The following is a 16794-nucleotide window of genomic DNA, read 5'->3' as shown; positions in this document are numbered from 1 at the left end:
CAGCATTCTCCTGATGAGGCTCAGTATTGTGTGTGGCCTCCATGTGCCTGTATGACCTCTCTACAACACCTCGGCATGCTCCCAATGAGGCTCAGTAGTGTGTGACCTCCACGTGCCTGTATGACCTCCCTACAACACCTCGGCATGCTCCTGATGAGATCAGTATTGTGTGTGGCCTCCATGTGCCTGTATGACCTCCCTACAACACCTGGGCATGCTCCTGATGAGATCAGTATTGTGTGTGGCCTCCACGTGCCTGTATGACTTCCCTACAACTCCTCGGCATTCTCCTGATGAGGCTCAGTATTGTGTGTGGCCTCCACGTGCCTGTATGACCTCTCTACAACACCTGAGCATGCTCCTGATGAGGTTCAGTATTGTGTGTGGCCTCCACGTGCCTGTATGACCTCTCTACAACACCTCGGCATGCTCCTGATGAGATCAGTATTATGTGTGGCCTCCATGTGCCTGTATGACCTCCCTACAACTCCTCGGCATGTTCCTGATGAGGCTCAGTATTGTGTGTAGCCTCCACGTGTCTGTATGACCTCCCTACAATACCTCGGCATGCTCCTGATGAGGCTCAGTATTGTGTGTAGCCTCCACGTGCCTGTATGACCTCTCTACAACACCTGAGCATGCTCCTGATGAAGTTCAGTATTGTGTGTGGCCTCCACGTGCCTGTATGACCTCCCTACAATACCCCGCCATGCTCCTGATGAGGCTCAGTATTGTGTGTGGCCTCCACGTGCCTGTATGACCTCCCTACAACACCTCGGCATGCTCCTGATGAGGCTCAGTATTGTGTGTGGTCTCCACGTGCCTGTATGACCTCCCTACAACACCTCGGCATGCTCCTGATGAGGCTCAGTATTGTGTGTGGCCTCCACGTGCCTGTATGACCTCTCTACAACACCTGAGCATTCTCCTGATGAGGTTCAGTATTGTGTGTGGCCTCCACGTGTCTGTATGACCTCCCTACAATACCTCGGCATGCTGCTGATGAGGCTCAGTAGTGTGTGTGACCTCCACGTGCCTGTATGACCTCCCTACAACACCTGGGCATGCTCCTGATGAGGATCAGTATTGTGTGTGGCCTCCACGTGTCTGTATGACCTCCTACAACATCTGGGCATGAGTGTGGTGAGGCTCAGTATTGTGTGTGGCCTCCACGTGCCTGTATGACCTCCCTACAACACCTGGGCATGCTCCTGATGAGGCTCAGTATTGTGTGTGGCCTCCATGTGCCTGTATGACCTCCCTACAACACCTGGGCATGCTCCTGATGAGGCTCAGTATTGTGTGTGGCCTCCATGTGCCTGTAGGACTTCCCTACAGCCCTAGTCTGCTATAGATTACAGAATTAAGGCCCTAGGAAGCCATGGCCACATTTATCTCGAGCACTGCTAGAGTGACCAGGAACACAGGACTGTGGAGTCGTAGAGTCAATGACCATTTTGGCGGAGGGATTGGAGATGCGTCGTGTTGTGTGAGCAGAGTATATACTGCATGTGACTGACAGTCGTGTATCATACTACACCGGGATCCACCATCCTCCGCACGTTATCATCGTCTCCCCGGATACTCACACATCCGACACGATGCCCTCGGCGATCTCACACACCAACACGAAGAGGAGGATGAAGGTCAGGATCCAGCGCAGGTTGTGACCCGGGAAATGGAGCCACGTGCTGTGATGTATGTGAACCTTAGAGCTCTGACTGCCCCAGCCTGCAAGAGAGAGGTGAGAGGTCAGCACCGGGAAGAGGTACTGTGCAAGAGAGAGGTGAGAGGTCAGCACGGGAAGAGGTACTGTGCAAGAGAGAGGTGAGAGGTCAGCACGGGGAAGTGGTACTGTGCAAGAGAGAGGTGAGAGGTCAGCGCCGGGAAGTGGTACTGTGCAAGAGAGAGGTGAGAGGTCAGCGCCGGGAAGTGGTACTGTGCAAGAGAGAAGTGAGAGGTCAGCGCCGGGAAGTGGTACTGTGCAAGAGAGAGGAGAGGGGTCAGCGGCGGGAAGTGGTACTGTGCAAGAGAGAGGTGAGAGGTCAGCACCGGGAAGTGGTACTGTGCAAGAGAGAGGTGAGAGGTCAGCACCGGGAAGTGGTACTGTGCAAGAGAGAGGTGAGAGGTCAGCACCGGGAAGTGGTACTGTGCAAGAGAGAGGTGAGAGGTCAGCACCGGGAAGTGGTACTGTGCAAGAGAGAGGTGAGAGGTCAGCACCGGGAAGTGGTACTGTGCAAGAGAGAGGTGAGAGGTCAGCGCCGGGAAGTGGTACTGTGCAAGAGAGGTCAGCGCCGGGAAGTGGTACTGTGCAAGAGAGAGGTGAGAGGTCAGCGCCGGGAAGTGGTACTGTGCAAGAGAGAGGAGTGGGGTCAGCAGCGGGAAGTGGTACTGTGCAAGAGAGAGGTGAGAGGTCAGCAGCGGGAAGTGGTACTGTGCAAGAGAGGTGAACGGCAGGAAGTGGTACTGTGCAAGAGAGGTCAGCGCCGGGAAGTGGTACTGTGCAAGAGAGAGGTGAGAGGTCAGCGGCGGGAAGTGGTACTGTGCAAGAGAGAGGTGAGAGGTCAGCAGCGGGAAGTGGTACTGTGCAAGAGAGAGGTGAAAGGTCAGCGCCGGGAAGTGGTACTGTGCAAGAGAGGTCAGCAGCGGGAAGTGGTACTGTGCAAGAGAGAGGTGAGAGGTCAGCGGCGGGAAGTGGTACTGTGCAAGAGAGAGGTGAGAGGTCAGCACCGGGAAGTGGTACTGTGCAAGAGAGAGGAGAGGGGTCAGCAGCGGGAAGTGGTACTGTGCAAGAGAGAGGTGAGAGGTCAGCGGCGGGAAGTGGTACTGTGAAGGAGAAATCAGCGGCGGGAAGTGGTACTGTGCAAGAGAGAGGTGAGAGGTCAGTGCCGGGAAGTGGTACTGTGCAAGAGAGGTCAGCGCCGGGAAGTGGTACTGTGCAAGAGAGAGGTGAGAGGTCAGCGCCGGGAAGTGGCACTGTGCAAGAGAGGTCAGCGCCGGGAAGTGGCACTGTGCAAGAGAGAGGTGAGAGGTCAGCGTCAGGAAGTGGTACTGTGCAAGAGAGGTGAGCGGCGGGAAGTGGTACTGTGCAAGAGAGGTCAGCGCCGGGAAGTGGTACTGTGCAAGAGAGAGGTGAGAGGTCAGCGCCGGGAAGTAGTACTGTGCAAGAGAGAGGAGAGAGGTCAGCGGCGGGAAGTGGTACTGTGCAAGAGAGAGGAGAGGGGTCAGGGGCGGGAAGTGGTACTGTGCAAGAGAGAGGTGAGAGGTCAGCGGCGGGAAGTGGTACTGTGCAAGAGAGAGGTGAGAGGTCAGCGCCGGGAAGTGGTATTGTGCAAGAGAGGTCAGCGCCGGGAAGTGGTACTGTGCAAGGGAGAGGTGAGAGGTCAGCGCCGGGAAGTGGTACTGTGCAAGAGAGAGGAGAGAGGTCAGCGGCGGGAAGTGGTACTGTGCAAGAGAGAGGAGAGGGGTCAGGGGCGGGAAGTGGTACTGTGCAAGAGAGGTCAGCGGCGGGAAGTGGTACTGTGCAAGAGAGAGGTGAGAGGTCAGCGCCGGGAAGTGGTACTGTGCAAGAGAGAGGTGAGAGGTCAGCGCCGGGAAGTGGTACTGTGCAAGAGAGAGGTGAGAGGTCAGCGCCAGGAAGTGGTATTGTGCAAGAGAGGTGAGAGGTCAGCACCGGGAAGTGGTACTGTGCAAGAGAGAGGAGAGGGGTCAGCGCCGGGAAGTGGTACTGTGCAAGAGAGGTCAGCGCCGGGTGTATATATATATATATATATATATATATATATATATATATATATATATACAGGATAGGAGTAGTAGTACTGTGCTGTGCCCATATATACAGGATAGGAGTAGTAGTACTGTGCCCATATATACAGGATAGGAGTAGTAGTACTGTGCTGTGCCCATATATACAGGATAGGAGTAGTAGTACTGTGCTGTGCCCATATATACAGGATAGGAGTAGTAGTACTGTGCTGTGCCCATATATACAGGATAGGAGTAGTAGTACTGTGCTGTGCCCATATATACAGGATAGGAGTAGTAGTACTGTGCCCATATATACAGGATAGGAGTAGTAGTACTGTGCTGTGCCCATATATACAGGATAGGAGTAGTAGTACTGTGCTGTGCCCATATATAAAGGATAGGAGTAGTAGTACTGTGCTGTGCCCATATATACAGGATAGGAGTAGTAGTACTGTGCTGTGCCCATATATACAGGATAGGAGTAGTAGTACTGTGCCCATATATACAGGATAGGAGTAGTAGTACTGTGCTGTGCCCATATATACAGGATAGGAGTAGTAGTACTGTGCTGTGCCCATATATACAGGATAGGAGTAGTAGTACTGTGCTGTGCCCATATATACAGGATAGGAGTAGTAGTACTGTGCTGTGCCCATATATACAGGATAGGAGTAGTAGTACTGTGCCCATATATACAGGATAGGAGTAGTAGTACTGTGCCCATATATACAGGATAGGAGTAGTAGTACTGTGCTGTGCCCATATATACAGGATAGGAGTAGTAGTACTGTGCTGTGCCCATATATACAGGATAGGAGTAGTAGTACTGTGCTGTGCCCATATATACAGGATAGGAGTAGTAGTACTGTGCTGTGCCCATATATACAGGATAGGAGTAGTAGTACTGTGCTGTGCCCATATATACAGGATAGGAGTAGTAGTACTGTGCTGTGCCCATATATACAGGATAGGAGTAGCAGTACTGTGTTGTGCCCATATATACAGGATAGGAGTAGTAGTACTGTGCCCATATATACAGGATAGGAGTAGTAGTACTGTGCTGTGCCCATATATACAGGATAGGAGTAGTAGTACTGTTCTGTGCCCATATATACAGGATAGGAGTAGTAGTACTGTGCTGTGCCCATATATACAGGATAGGAGTAGTAGTACTGTGCTGTGCCCATATATACAGGATAGGAGTAGTAGTACTGTGCTCTGCCCATATATACAGGATAGGAGTAGTAGTACTGTGCTGTGTACATATATACAGGATAGGAGTAGTAGTACTGTGCTGTACCCATATATACAGGATAGGAGTAGTAGTACTGTGCTGTGCCCATATATGCAGGATAGGAGTAGTAGTACTGTGCTGTGCCCATATATACAGGATAGGAGTAGTACTGTGCTGTGCCCATATATACAGGATAGGAGTAGTAGTACTGTGCTGTGCCCATATATACAGGATAGGAGTAGTAGTACTGTGCTGTGCCCATATATACAGGATAGGAGTAGTAGTACTGTGCTGTGTCCATATATACAGGATAGGAGTAGTAGTACTGTGCTGTGCCCATATATACAGGATAGGAGTAGTAGTACTGTGCTGTGTCTATATATACAGGATAGGAGTAGTAGTACTGTGCCCATATATACAGGATAGGAGTAGTAGTGCAGTGCTGTCCCCATATATACAGGATAGGAGTAGTAGTACTGTGCTGTGCCCATATATACAGGATAGGAGTAGTAGTACTGTGCTGTGCCCATATATACAGGATAGGAGTAGTAGTACTGTGCTGTGTCCATATATACAGGATAGGAGTAGTAGTACTGTGCTGTTCCCATATATACAGGATAGGAGTAGTAGTACTGTGCTGTGCCCATATATACAGGATAGGATTAGTAGTACTGTGCTGTGTCCATATATACAGGATAGGAGTAGTAGTACTGTGTTGTGTCCATATATACAGGATAGGAGTAGTAGTACTGTGCTGTGTCCATATATACAGAATAGGAGTAGTAGTACTGTGTTGTGTCCATATATACAGGATAGGAGTAGTAGTACTGTGCTGTGTCCATATATACAGGATAGGAGTAGTAGTACTGTGTTGTGTCCATATATACAGGATAGGAGTAGTAGTACTGTGCTGTGCCCATATATACAGGATAGGAGTAGTAGTACTGTGTTGTGTCCATATATACAGGATAGGAGTAGTAGTACTGTGCTGTGTCCATATATACAGGATAGGAGTAGTAGTACTGTGTTGTGTCCATATATACAGAATAGGAGTAGTAGTACTGTGTTGTGTCCATATATACAGGATAGGAGTAGTAGTACTGTGCTGTGTCCATATATACAGGATAGGAGTAGTAGCATTGTGCTGTGCTCATATATACAGGATAGGAGTAGTAGTACTGAGCTGTGCCCATATATATATACAGGATAGGAGTAGTAGTACTGTGCTGTGCCCATATATACAGGATAGGAGTGGTAGTACTGTGCTGTGCCCATATATATATACAGGATAGGAGTAGTAGTACTGTGCTGTGCCCATATATACAGGATAGGAGTAGTAGTACTGTGCCCATATATACAGGATAGGAGTAGTAGTACTGTGCTGTGTCCATATATACAGGATAGGAGTAGTAGCATTGTGCTGTGCCCATATATACAGGATAGGAGTAGTAGTACTGTGCTGTGTCCATATATACAGGATAGGAGTATTAGTACTGTGCTGTGCCCATATATACAGGATTGGCGTAGTAGTACTGTACTGTGCCCATATATACAGGATAGGAGTAGCAGTACTGTTCTGTGCCCATATATACAGGATAGGAGTAGTAGTACTGTGCCCATATATACAGGATAGGAGTAGTAGTGCAGTGCTGTCCCCATATATACAGGATAGGAGTAGTAGTACTGTGCTGTGCCCATACATACAGGATAAGAGTAGTAGTACTGTGCTGTGCCCATATATACAGGATAGGAGTAGTAGTACTGTGCTGTGTCCATATATACAGGATAGGGGTAGTAGTACTGTGCTGTGCCCATATATACAGGATAGGAGTAGTAGTACTGTGCTGTGCCCATATATACAGGATAGAATTAGTAGTACTGTGCTGTGTCCATATATACAGGATAGGAGTAGTAGTACTGTGTTGTGTCCATATATACAGGATAGGAGTAGTAGTACTGTGCTGTGTCCATATATACAGGATAGGAGTAGTAGTACTGTGTTGTGTCCATATATACAGGATAGGAGTAGTAGTACTGTGCTGTGCCCATATATACAGGATAGGAGTAGTAGTACTGTGCTGTGTCCATATATACAGGATAGGAGTAGTAGTACTGTGCTGTGTCCATATATACAGGATAGGAGTAGTAGTACTGTGCTGTGCCCATATATACAGGATAGGGGTAGTAGTACTGTGCTGTGCCCATATATACAGGATAGGAGTAGTAGTACTGTGTTGTGCCCATATATACAGGATAGGAGTAGTAGCATTGTGCTGTGCCCATATATACAGGATAGGAGTAGTAGTACTGTGCTGTGTCCATATATACAGGATAGGAGTAGTAGTACTGTGCTGTGCCCATATATATACAGGAGAAGTAGTACTGTGCTGTGCCCATATATACAGGATAGGAGTAGTAGTACTGTGCTGTGCCCATATATACAGGATAGGAGTAGTAGTACTGTGCTGTGCCCATATATACAGGATAGGAGTAGTAGTACTGTGCGGTGCCCATATATACAGGATAGGAGTAGTAGTACTGTGCTGTGCCCATATATATACAGGATAGGAGTAGTAGTACTGTGCTGTGCCCATATATACAGGATAGGAGTAGTAGTACTGTGCGGTGCCCATATATACAGGATACGAGTAGTAGTGCAGTGCTGTCCCCATATATACAGGATAGGAGTAGTAGTACTGTACTGTGCCCATATATACAGGATAGGAGTAGTACTGTACTGTGCCCATATATACAGGATAGGAGTAGTAGTACTGTGCTGTGTACATATATACAGGATAGGAGTAGTAGTACTGTACTGTGCCCATATATACAGGATAGGAGTAGCAGTACTGTTCTGTGCCCATATATACAGGATAGGAGTAGTAGTATTGTGCTGTGCCCATATATACAGGATAGGAGTAGTAGTGCAGTGCTGTCCCCATATATACAGGATAGGAGTAGTAGTACTGTGCTGTGTCCATATATACAGGATAGGAGTAGTAGTACTGTGCTGTGCCCATATATACAGGATAGGAGTAGTAGTACTGTGCTGTGCCCATATATACAGGATAGGAGTAGTAGTGCAGTGCTGTCCCCATATATACAGGATAGGAGTAGTAGTACTGTGCTGTGTCCATATATACAGGATAGGAGTAGTAGTACTGTGCTGTGCCCATATATACAGGATAGGAGTAGTAGTACTGTGCTGTTCCCATATACAGGCAGTCCCCGGGTTACATACAAGATAGGGTCTGAAGGTTTGTTCTTAAGTTGAATTTGTATGTAAGTCGAAACTGTATATTTTATAATGGAAGTTCTAGAAAAAAAATTTTCTTTTGCCCCAGTGACAATTGGAGTTTCAAAATTTTTGGTGTAATTGGACCAAGAATTATCAATAAAGCTTCATTACAGACATCTTACAGCTGATCATTGCAGTCTGGGACTATAATAAAGCATCCAGAGAGCTTCACCAGAAGTCAAAGTGGGCAGAGGGGTCCGTCTGTAACTATGGGTTGTCTGTAAGTCGGGTGTCCTTAAGTAGGGGACCGCCTGTATACAGGATAGGAGTAGTAGTCCTGTTTCCTGCACAGATATATCTGGCCATTCCCTTGGGTCCTATAATCTCCGCTCCCAGGTGCGGCGCCGCCTGTTACCAGTGATGAATCGCCAGTATTCTCGGTAATTGGATTCATTTGCAGACGGCGGCCGCACCAACCCGGAGTCACCAGAGAAATGTAAGAATTAATCATCCCACTAATGTGATATCATGTAATAAACCCCCACATTCCCACAAAACACAGGAATATTACCCCCCCCCTCAGGAGCGCAGATTAATGATAATCAGGACCTGCAACTGTGTAACTGCAGGACCACAAAGCATCCGCAGGATGTCCCCCAGAAGCCCCCCCGAGGTATCACTGGACCTCCCCGGGGTATAACTGGGTTTCCCCGAGGTATCACTGGACCTCCCCGGGGTATAACTGGGTTTCCCCGAGGTATCGCTGGACCCCCCCCCCCCCCCCCCGAGGTATCACTGGACCTCCCCGAGGTATCACTGGACCTCCCCGAGGTATCACTGGACCTCCCCGGGATATCGCTGAACTCCCCCCCCGGGGCATAACTGGACCTCCCCGAGGCATTGCTTGACCCCCCCCGGGGTATCGCTGAACCCCCCCCGGGGTATCGCTGGACCCCCCCCCCCCCGAGGTATCACTGAACCCCCCCCCCCCCGAGGTATCACTGGATCACTAGAGGTATCACTAGATAGATATAGGTGATGTAGGGGCAGTATATACGGTCTATACATATACATATAGGTGGTACTCACCGATGAAGAGGATGGGGAAGGTGATGAAGAGCAGGAAGACATGTATAGATATGTATGGTGCCTATAGGTTATGTATAGATGTGTGTGGTGTATCATGTATGGGCAGTATATAAGGACATTATAGATACATATAGGTGATATATAATGGATGGTGCCTATAGGTGATGTATAGATATGTGTGGTGCCTATAGGTGATGTATAGATGTGTATACACTATGATGTATGGGCAGCATATAAGGACAGTATAGATACATATAGGTGATGTATAGATGTGTATACACTATGATGTATGGGCAGTATAGTTGATGTATGGGCGGTATATGAGGACAGTATAGATACATATAGGTGGTACACACCGATGAAGAGGATGGGGAAGGTGATGAAGAGCAGGAAGACATTTATAGATATGTATGGTGCCTATAGGTTATGTATAGATGTGTATACACTATAATGTATGGGCAGTAAATAAGGGTAGTATAGACATGTATGGCCAGTATAGGTGATGTCTGGGCAGTATATAAGGACAGTATAGGTGATGTATAGATGTGTATACACTATGATGTCTGGGAAGTATATGTGATGTAGGGGCAGTATATGAGGACAGTTTAGATACATATAGGTGATGTCTGGGCAGTATGTAAGGACAGTATAGATATATAGGTGGTATTCACTGATGAAGAGGATGGGGAAGGTGATGTAGAAGACATGTATAGATATGTATGGTGCCTATAGGTGATGTATAGATATGTATGGCGTCTATAGGTGATGTATAGATGTGTGAGGTGTATGATGTATGGGCAGTTTATAAGACTAGTATAGATATGTATGGTGCCTATAGGTCATGTATAGATGTGTATACACTATGATGTCTGGGCAGTATAGGTGATGTATGGGCAGTAAATAAGGACAGTATAAATACATATAGGTGAGGTATAGATGTGTATACACTGTGATGTCATGGCAGCATAGGTGATGTATGGACAGTATATAAGGAAAGTATAGATACATATAGGTGATGAATAAATGTGTGAGGTGTATGATGTCTGGGCAGTATAGGTGATGTAGGGGCAGTATATAAAGACAGTATAGATACATATAGGTGGTACTCACCGATGAAGAGGATGGGGAAGGTGACGAAAAGCAGGAAGACATGTATAGATATGTATGGTGCCTATAGGTTATGTATAGATGTGTATACACTATGATGTAGGGGCAGTATATAAGGACAGTATAGATATGTATGGTGCCTATAGGTGATGTATAGATTTGTATACACTATGATGTAGGGGCAGTATATAAGGACAGTATAGATACATATAGGTGATGTATAGATGTGTGAGGTGTATGATGTTTGGGCAGTATATAAGGACAGTATAGATGTACATATAGGTGGTACTCACCGATTAAGAGGATGGGGAAGGTGATGAAGAGCAGGAAGACATGTATAGATCTGTATGCTGCCTATAGGTGATGTATAAATGTGTATACACTATGATGTAGGGGCAGTATATAAGGACAGTATAGATATACATATAGGTGATGTATAGATGTGTATAAACTATGATGTAGGGGCAGTATATAAGGACAGTATTTATATATATATATATATATATATGTATTGTGCCTATAGGTTATGTATACATGTGTATGCACTATGATGTAGGGGCAGTATATAAGGACAGTATAGATATGTATGGTGCCTATAGGTTATGTACAGATGTGTATACACTATGATGTAGGGGCAGTATATAAGGACAGTATAGATATACATATAGGTGGTACTCACCGATGAAGAGGATGGGGAAGGTGATGAAGAGCAGGAAGACATGTATAGATCTGTATGGTGCCTATAGGTGATGTATAAATGTGTATACACTATGATGTAGGCGCAGTATAGAAGGACAGTATAGATATGTATGGTGCCTATAGGTGATGTATAGATGCGTATACACTATGATGTAGGGGCAGTATATAAGGTCAGTATACATATACATATAGGTGGTACTCACCGATGAAGAGGATGGGGAAGGTGATGAAGAGCAGGAAGACATTTATAGATCTGTATGGTGCCTATAGGTGATGTATAAATGTGTATACACTACGATGTAGGGGCAGTATAGAAGGACAGTATAGATATGTATGGTGCCTATAGGTGATGTATAGATGCGTATACACTATGATGTAGGGGCAGTATATAAGGTCAGTATACATATACATATAGGTGGTACTCACCGATGAAGAGGATGGGGAAGGTGATGAAGAGCAGGAAGACATTTATAGATATGTATGGTGCCTATTGGTGATGTATAGATGTGTATACACTATGATGTAGGCGCAGTATATAAGGACAGTATAGATATTATACTAGTATAGGTACTCACCGATGAAGAGGATGGGGAAGGTGATGAAGAGCAGGAAGACATTTATAGATATGTATGGTGCCTATTGGTGATGTATAGATGTGTATACACTATGATGTAGGCGCAGTATATAAGGACAGTATAGATATTATACTAGTATAGGTACTCACCGATGAAGAGGATGGGGAAGGTGATGAAGAGCAGGAAGACATTTATAGATATGTATGGTGCCTATTGGTGATGTATAGATGTGTATACACTATGATGTAGGCGCAGTATATAAGGACAGTATAGATATTATACTAGTATAGGTACTCACCGATGAAGAGGATGGGGAAGGTGATGAAGAGCAGGAAGACATGGGGCACCACGTTCAGGGCGTCCACGAAGCAGCCATTGTTGAGGACTCCCCCGTCCACATTGTAGGCGCTGGAGCGGTTGTCTTGGCCGCAGAAGGCGAGAGCCATGGAGCGGGAGTGCGGCGACCCCGGAGCGTCCATCCCGGAGCATCCCCGGTACTCACTGCCGCAGCCCGACTACAGAGGTGACCGGCGGGGGCGCTAGAGAGCGGGGAGGGCGGAGAGAGGGGCGGAGACAGGGCGGAGACAGGGCGGGGAGAGGGGCGGCCCCGGAGCGTCCATCCCGGAGCATCCCCGGTACTCACTGCCGCAGCCCGACTACAGAGGTGACCAGCGGGGGCGCTAGAGAGCGGGGAGGGCGGAGACAGGGCGGGGAGACAGGGCGGAGACAGGGCGGGGAGAGGGGCGGCCCAGGAGCGTCCATCCCGGAGCATCCCCGGTACTCACTGCCGCAGCCCGACTACAGAGGTGACCGGCGGGGGCGCTAGAGAGCGGGGAGGGCGGAGAGAGGGGCGGAGACAGGGCGGGGAGAGGGGCGGCCCCGGAGCGTCCATCCCGGAGCATCCCCGGTACTCACTGCCGCAGCCCGACTACAGAGGTGACAGGCGGGGGCGCTAGAGAGCGGGGAGGGCGGAGAGAGGGGCGGAGACAGGGCGGGGAGAGAGGCGGCGCCGGAGCGTCCATCCCGGAGCATCCCCGGTACTCACTGCCGCAGCCCGACTACAGAGGTGACCGGCGGGGGCGCTGGAGAGCGGGGAGGGCGGAGAGAGGGGCGGAGACAGGGCGGGGAGAGAGGCGGCGCCGGAGCGTCCATCCCGGAGCATCCCCGGTACTCACTGCCGCAGCCCGACTACAGAGGTGACCGGCGGGGGCGCTAGAGAGCGAAGAGGGCGGAGACAGGGCGGGGAGGGCGGAGACAGGGCGGGGAGTGCGGCGACCCCGGAGCGTCCATCCCGGAGCATCCCCGGTACTCACTGCCGCAGCCCGACTACAGAGGTGACCGGCGGGGGCGCTAGAGAGCGGGGAGGGCGGAGACAGGGCGGGGAGAGGGGCGGCCCCGGAGCGTCCATCCCGGAGCATCCCCGGTACTCACTGCCGCAGCCCGACTACAGAGGTGACCAGCGGGGGCGCTAGAGAGCGGGGAGGGCGGAGACGGGGCGGAGAGAGGGGCGGGGAGGGTGGAGACAGGGCTTGGAGAGGGGCGGCCCCGGAGCGTCCATCCCGGAGCATCCCCGGTACTCACTGCCGCAGCCCGACTACAAGAGGTGACCGGCGGGGGCGCTAGAGGAGGAGGGGGCGGAGACAGGGCGGGAGAGAGGGGCGGGGAAAGAGGCGGCCCCGGAGCGTCCATCCCGGAGCATCCCCGGTACTCACTGCCGCAGCCCGACTACAAGAGGTGACCGGCGGGGGCGCTAGAGGGCGGGAAGGGCGGAGACAGGGCGGGAAGAGGGCGAGGAAGAGGTGATAGAGGGCGGGGACAGGGGCGGGGAAGAGGCGCTAAAGGCGGAGAGGGAAGAGATAGGGGCGCTAGAGGGCGCCATACAGGACTCCTCCATCTCTCATCTCCTCACCATACAGGACTCCTCCATCTCTCATCTCCTCCTCACCATACAGGACTCCTCCATCTCTCATCTCCTCCTCACCATACAGGACTCCTCCATCTCTCATCTCCTCACCATACAGGACTCCTCCATCTCTCATCTCCTCCTCACCATACAGGACTCATCCATCTCTCATCTCCTCCTCACCATACAGGACTCCTCCATCTCTCATCTCCTCACCATACAGGACTCCTCCATCTCTCATCTCCTCCTCACCATACAGGACTCGTCCATCTCTCATCTCCTCCTCACCATACAGGACTCGTCCATCTCTCATCTCCTCCTCACCATACAGGACTCGTCCATCTCTCATCTCCTCCTCACCATACAGGACTCCTCCATCTCTCATCTCCTCACCATACAGGACTCCTCCATCTCTCATCTCCTCCTCACCATACAGGACTCCTTCATCTCTCATCTCCTCCTCACCATACAGGACTCGTCCATCTCTCATCTCCTCACCATACAGGACTCGTCCATCTCTCACCTCCTCACCATACAGGACTCGTCCATCTCTCATCTCCTCCTCACCATACAGGACTCGTCCATCTCTCATCTCCTCACCATACAGGACTCCTCCATCTCTCACCTCCTCACCATACAGGACTCCTCCATCTCTCATCTCCTCACCATACAGGACTCCTCCATCTCTCATCTCCTCACCATACAGGACTCCTCCATCTCTCATCTCCTCACCATACAGGACTCCTCCATCTCCCATCTCCTCACCATACAGGACTCCTCCATCTCTCATCTCCTCACCATACAGGACTCCTCCATCTCTCACCTCCTCACCATACAGGACTCCTCCATCTCTCATCTCCTCACCATACAGGACTCCTCCATCTCTCATCTCCTCACCATACAGGACTCCTCCATCTCTCATCTCCTCACCATACAGGACTCCTCCATCTCTCATCTCCTCACCATACAGGACTCCTCCATCTCTCACCTCCTCACCATACAGGACTCCTCCATCTCTCATCTCCTCACCATACAGGACTCCTCCATCTCTCATCTCCTCACCATACAGGACTCCTCCATCTCTCATCTCCTCCTCACCATACAGGACTCCTCCATCTCTCATCTCCTCCTCACCATACAGGACTCCTCCATCTCTCCTCTCCTCCTCACCATACAGGACTCCTCCATCTCTCACCTCCTCACCATACAGGACTCCTCCATCTCTCATCTCCTCACCATACAGGACTCCTCCATCTCTCACCTCCTCACCATACAGGACTCCTCCATCTCTCATCTCCTCACCATACAGGACTCCTCCATCTCTCATCTCCTCACCATACAGGACTCCTCCATCTCTCATCTCCTCACCATACAGGACTCCTCCATCTCCCATCTCCTCACCATACAGGACTCCTCCATCTCTCATCTCCTCACCATACAGGACTCCTCCATCTCTCATCTCCTCGCCATACAGGACTCCTCCATCTCTCATCTCCTCACCATACAGGACTCCTCCATCTCTCATCTCCTCACCATACAGGACTCCTCCATCTCTCATCTCCTCACCATACAGGACTCCTCCATCTCTCATCTCCTCGCCATACAGGACTCCTCCATCTCTCATCTCCTCACCATACAGGACTCCTCCATCTCTCATCTCCTCACCATACAGGACTCCTCCATCTCTCATCTCCTCACCATACAGGACTCCTCCATCTCTCATCTCCTCACCATACAGGACTCCTCCATCTCTCATCTCCTCACCATACAGGACTCCTCCATCTCTCATCTCCTCACCATACAGGACTCCTCCATCTCTCATCTCCTCCTCACCATACAGGACTCCTCCATCTCTCCTCTCCTCCTCACCATACAGGACTCCTCCATCTCTCACCTCCTCACCATACAGGACTCCTCCATCTCTCATCTCCTCACCATACAGGACTCCTCCATCTCTCACCTCCTCACCATACAGGACTCCTCCATCTCTCATCTCCTCACCATACAGGACTCCTCCATCTCTCATCTCCTCACCATACAGGACTCCTCCATCTCTCATCTCCTCACCATACAGGACTCCTCCATCTCTCATCTCCTCACCATACAGGACTCCTCCATCTCTCATCTCCTCACCATACAGGACTCCTCCATCTCTCATCTCCTCACCATTCAGGACTCCTCCATCTCTCATCTCCTCACCATACAGGACTCCTCCATCTCTCATCTCCTCACCATACAGGACTCCTCCATCTCTCATCTCCTCCTCACCATACAGGACTCCTCCATCTCTCATCTCCTCCTCACCATACAGGACTCCTCCATCTCTCATCTCCTCCTCACCATACAGGACCCCTCCATCTCTCATCTCCTCCTCACCATACAGGACTCCTCCATCTCTCATCTCCTCCTCACCATACAGGACTCCTCCATCTCTCATCTCCTCACCATACAGGACTCCTCCATCTCTCATCTCCTCACCATACAGGACTCCTCCATCTCTCATCTCCTCCTCACCATACAGGACTCCTCCATCTCTCATCTCCTCCTCACCATACAGGACTCCTCCATCTCTCATCTCCTCGCCATACAGGACTCCTCCATCTCTCATCTCCTCACCATACAGGACTCCTCCATCTCTCATCTCCTCACCATACAGGACTCCTCCATCTCTCATCTCCTCACCATACAGGACTCCTGCATCTCTCATCTCCTCACCATACAGGACTCCTCCATCTCTCATCTCCTCACCATACAGGACTCCTCCATCTCTCCTCTCCTCCTCACCATACAGGACTCCTCCATCTCTCACCTCCTCACCATACAGGACTCCTCCATCTCTCATCTCCTCCTCACCATACAGGACTCCTCCATCTCTCACCTCCTCGCCATACAGGACTCCTCCATCTCTCATCTCCTCACCATACAGGACTCCTCCATCTCTCATCTCCTCACCATACAGGACTCCTCCATCTCTCACCTCCTCACCATACAGGACTCCTCCATCTCTCATCTCCTCACCATACAGGACTCCTCCATCTCTCATCTCCTCACCATACAGGACTCCTCCATCTCTCATCTCCTCCTCACCATACAGGACCCCTCCATCTCTCATCTCCTCACCATACAGGACTCCTCCATCTCTCACCTCCTCACCATACAGGACTCCTCCATCTCTCATCTCCTCACCATACAGGACCCT

The 16794-nt window shown here is 50.0% G+C and overlaps 1 protein-coding gene across 1 annotated transcript in view; it reads right to left on the bottom strand.

The window, feature by feature from the left end:
• The window catches only part of LOC140108608 (ATP-binding cassette sub-family C member 8-like), a 112974-nt gene extending 99865 nt beyond the window's left edge, over positions 1-13109 (bottom strand). The window contains 2 exon segments of the mRNA XM_072131860.1: positions 1590-1731; positions 11991-13109. Of these exon segments, the coding sequence (XP_071987961.1) occupies positions 1590-1731; positions 11991-12171 (323 nt within the window). The 5' untranslated portion in view covers positions 12172-13109.
• Positions 13110-16794: the final 3685 nt, after the last annotated feature.

Source organism: Engystomops pustulosus, unplaced genomic scaffold (genome assembly GCF_040894005.1).
Source record: "Engystomops pustulosus unplaced genomic scaffold, aEngPut4.maternal MAT_SCAFFOLD_156, whole genome shotgun sequence".
Taxonomy (NCBI): Eukaryota; Metazoa; Chordata; class Amphibia; order Anura; family Leptodactylidae; genus Engystomops; species Engystomops pustulosus.
Note: the sequence above shows the minus strand (reverse complement) of the source record. Positions and strands in the feature narration are given on the sequence as shown.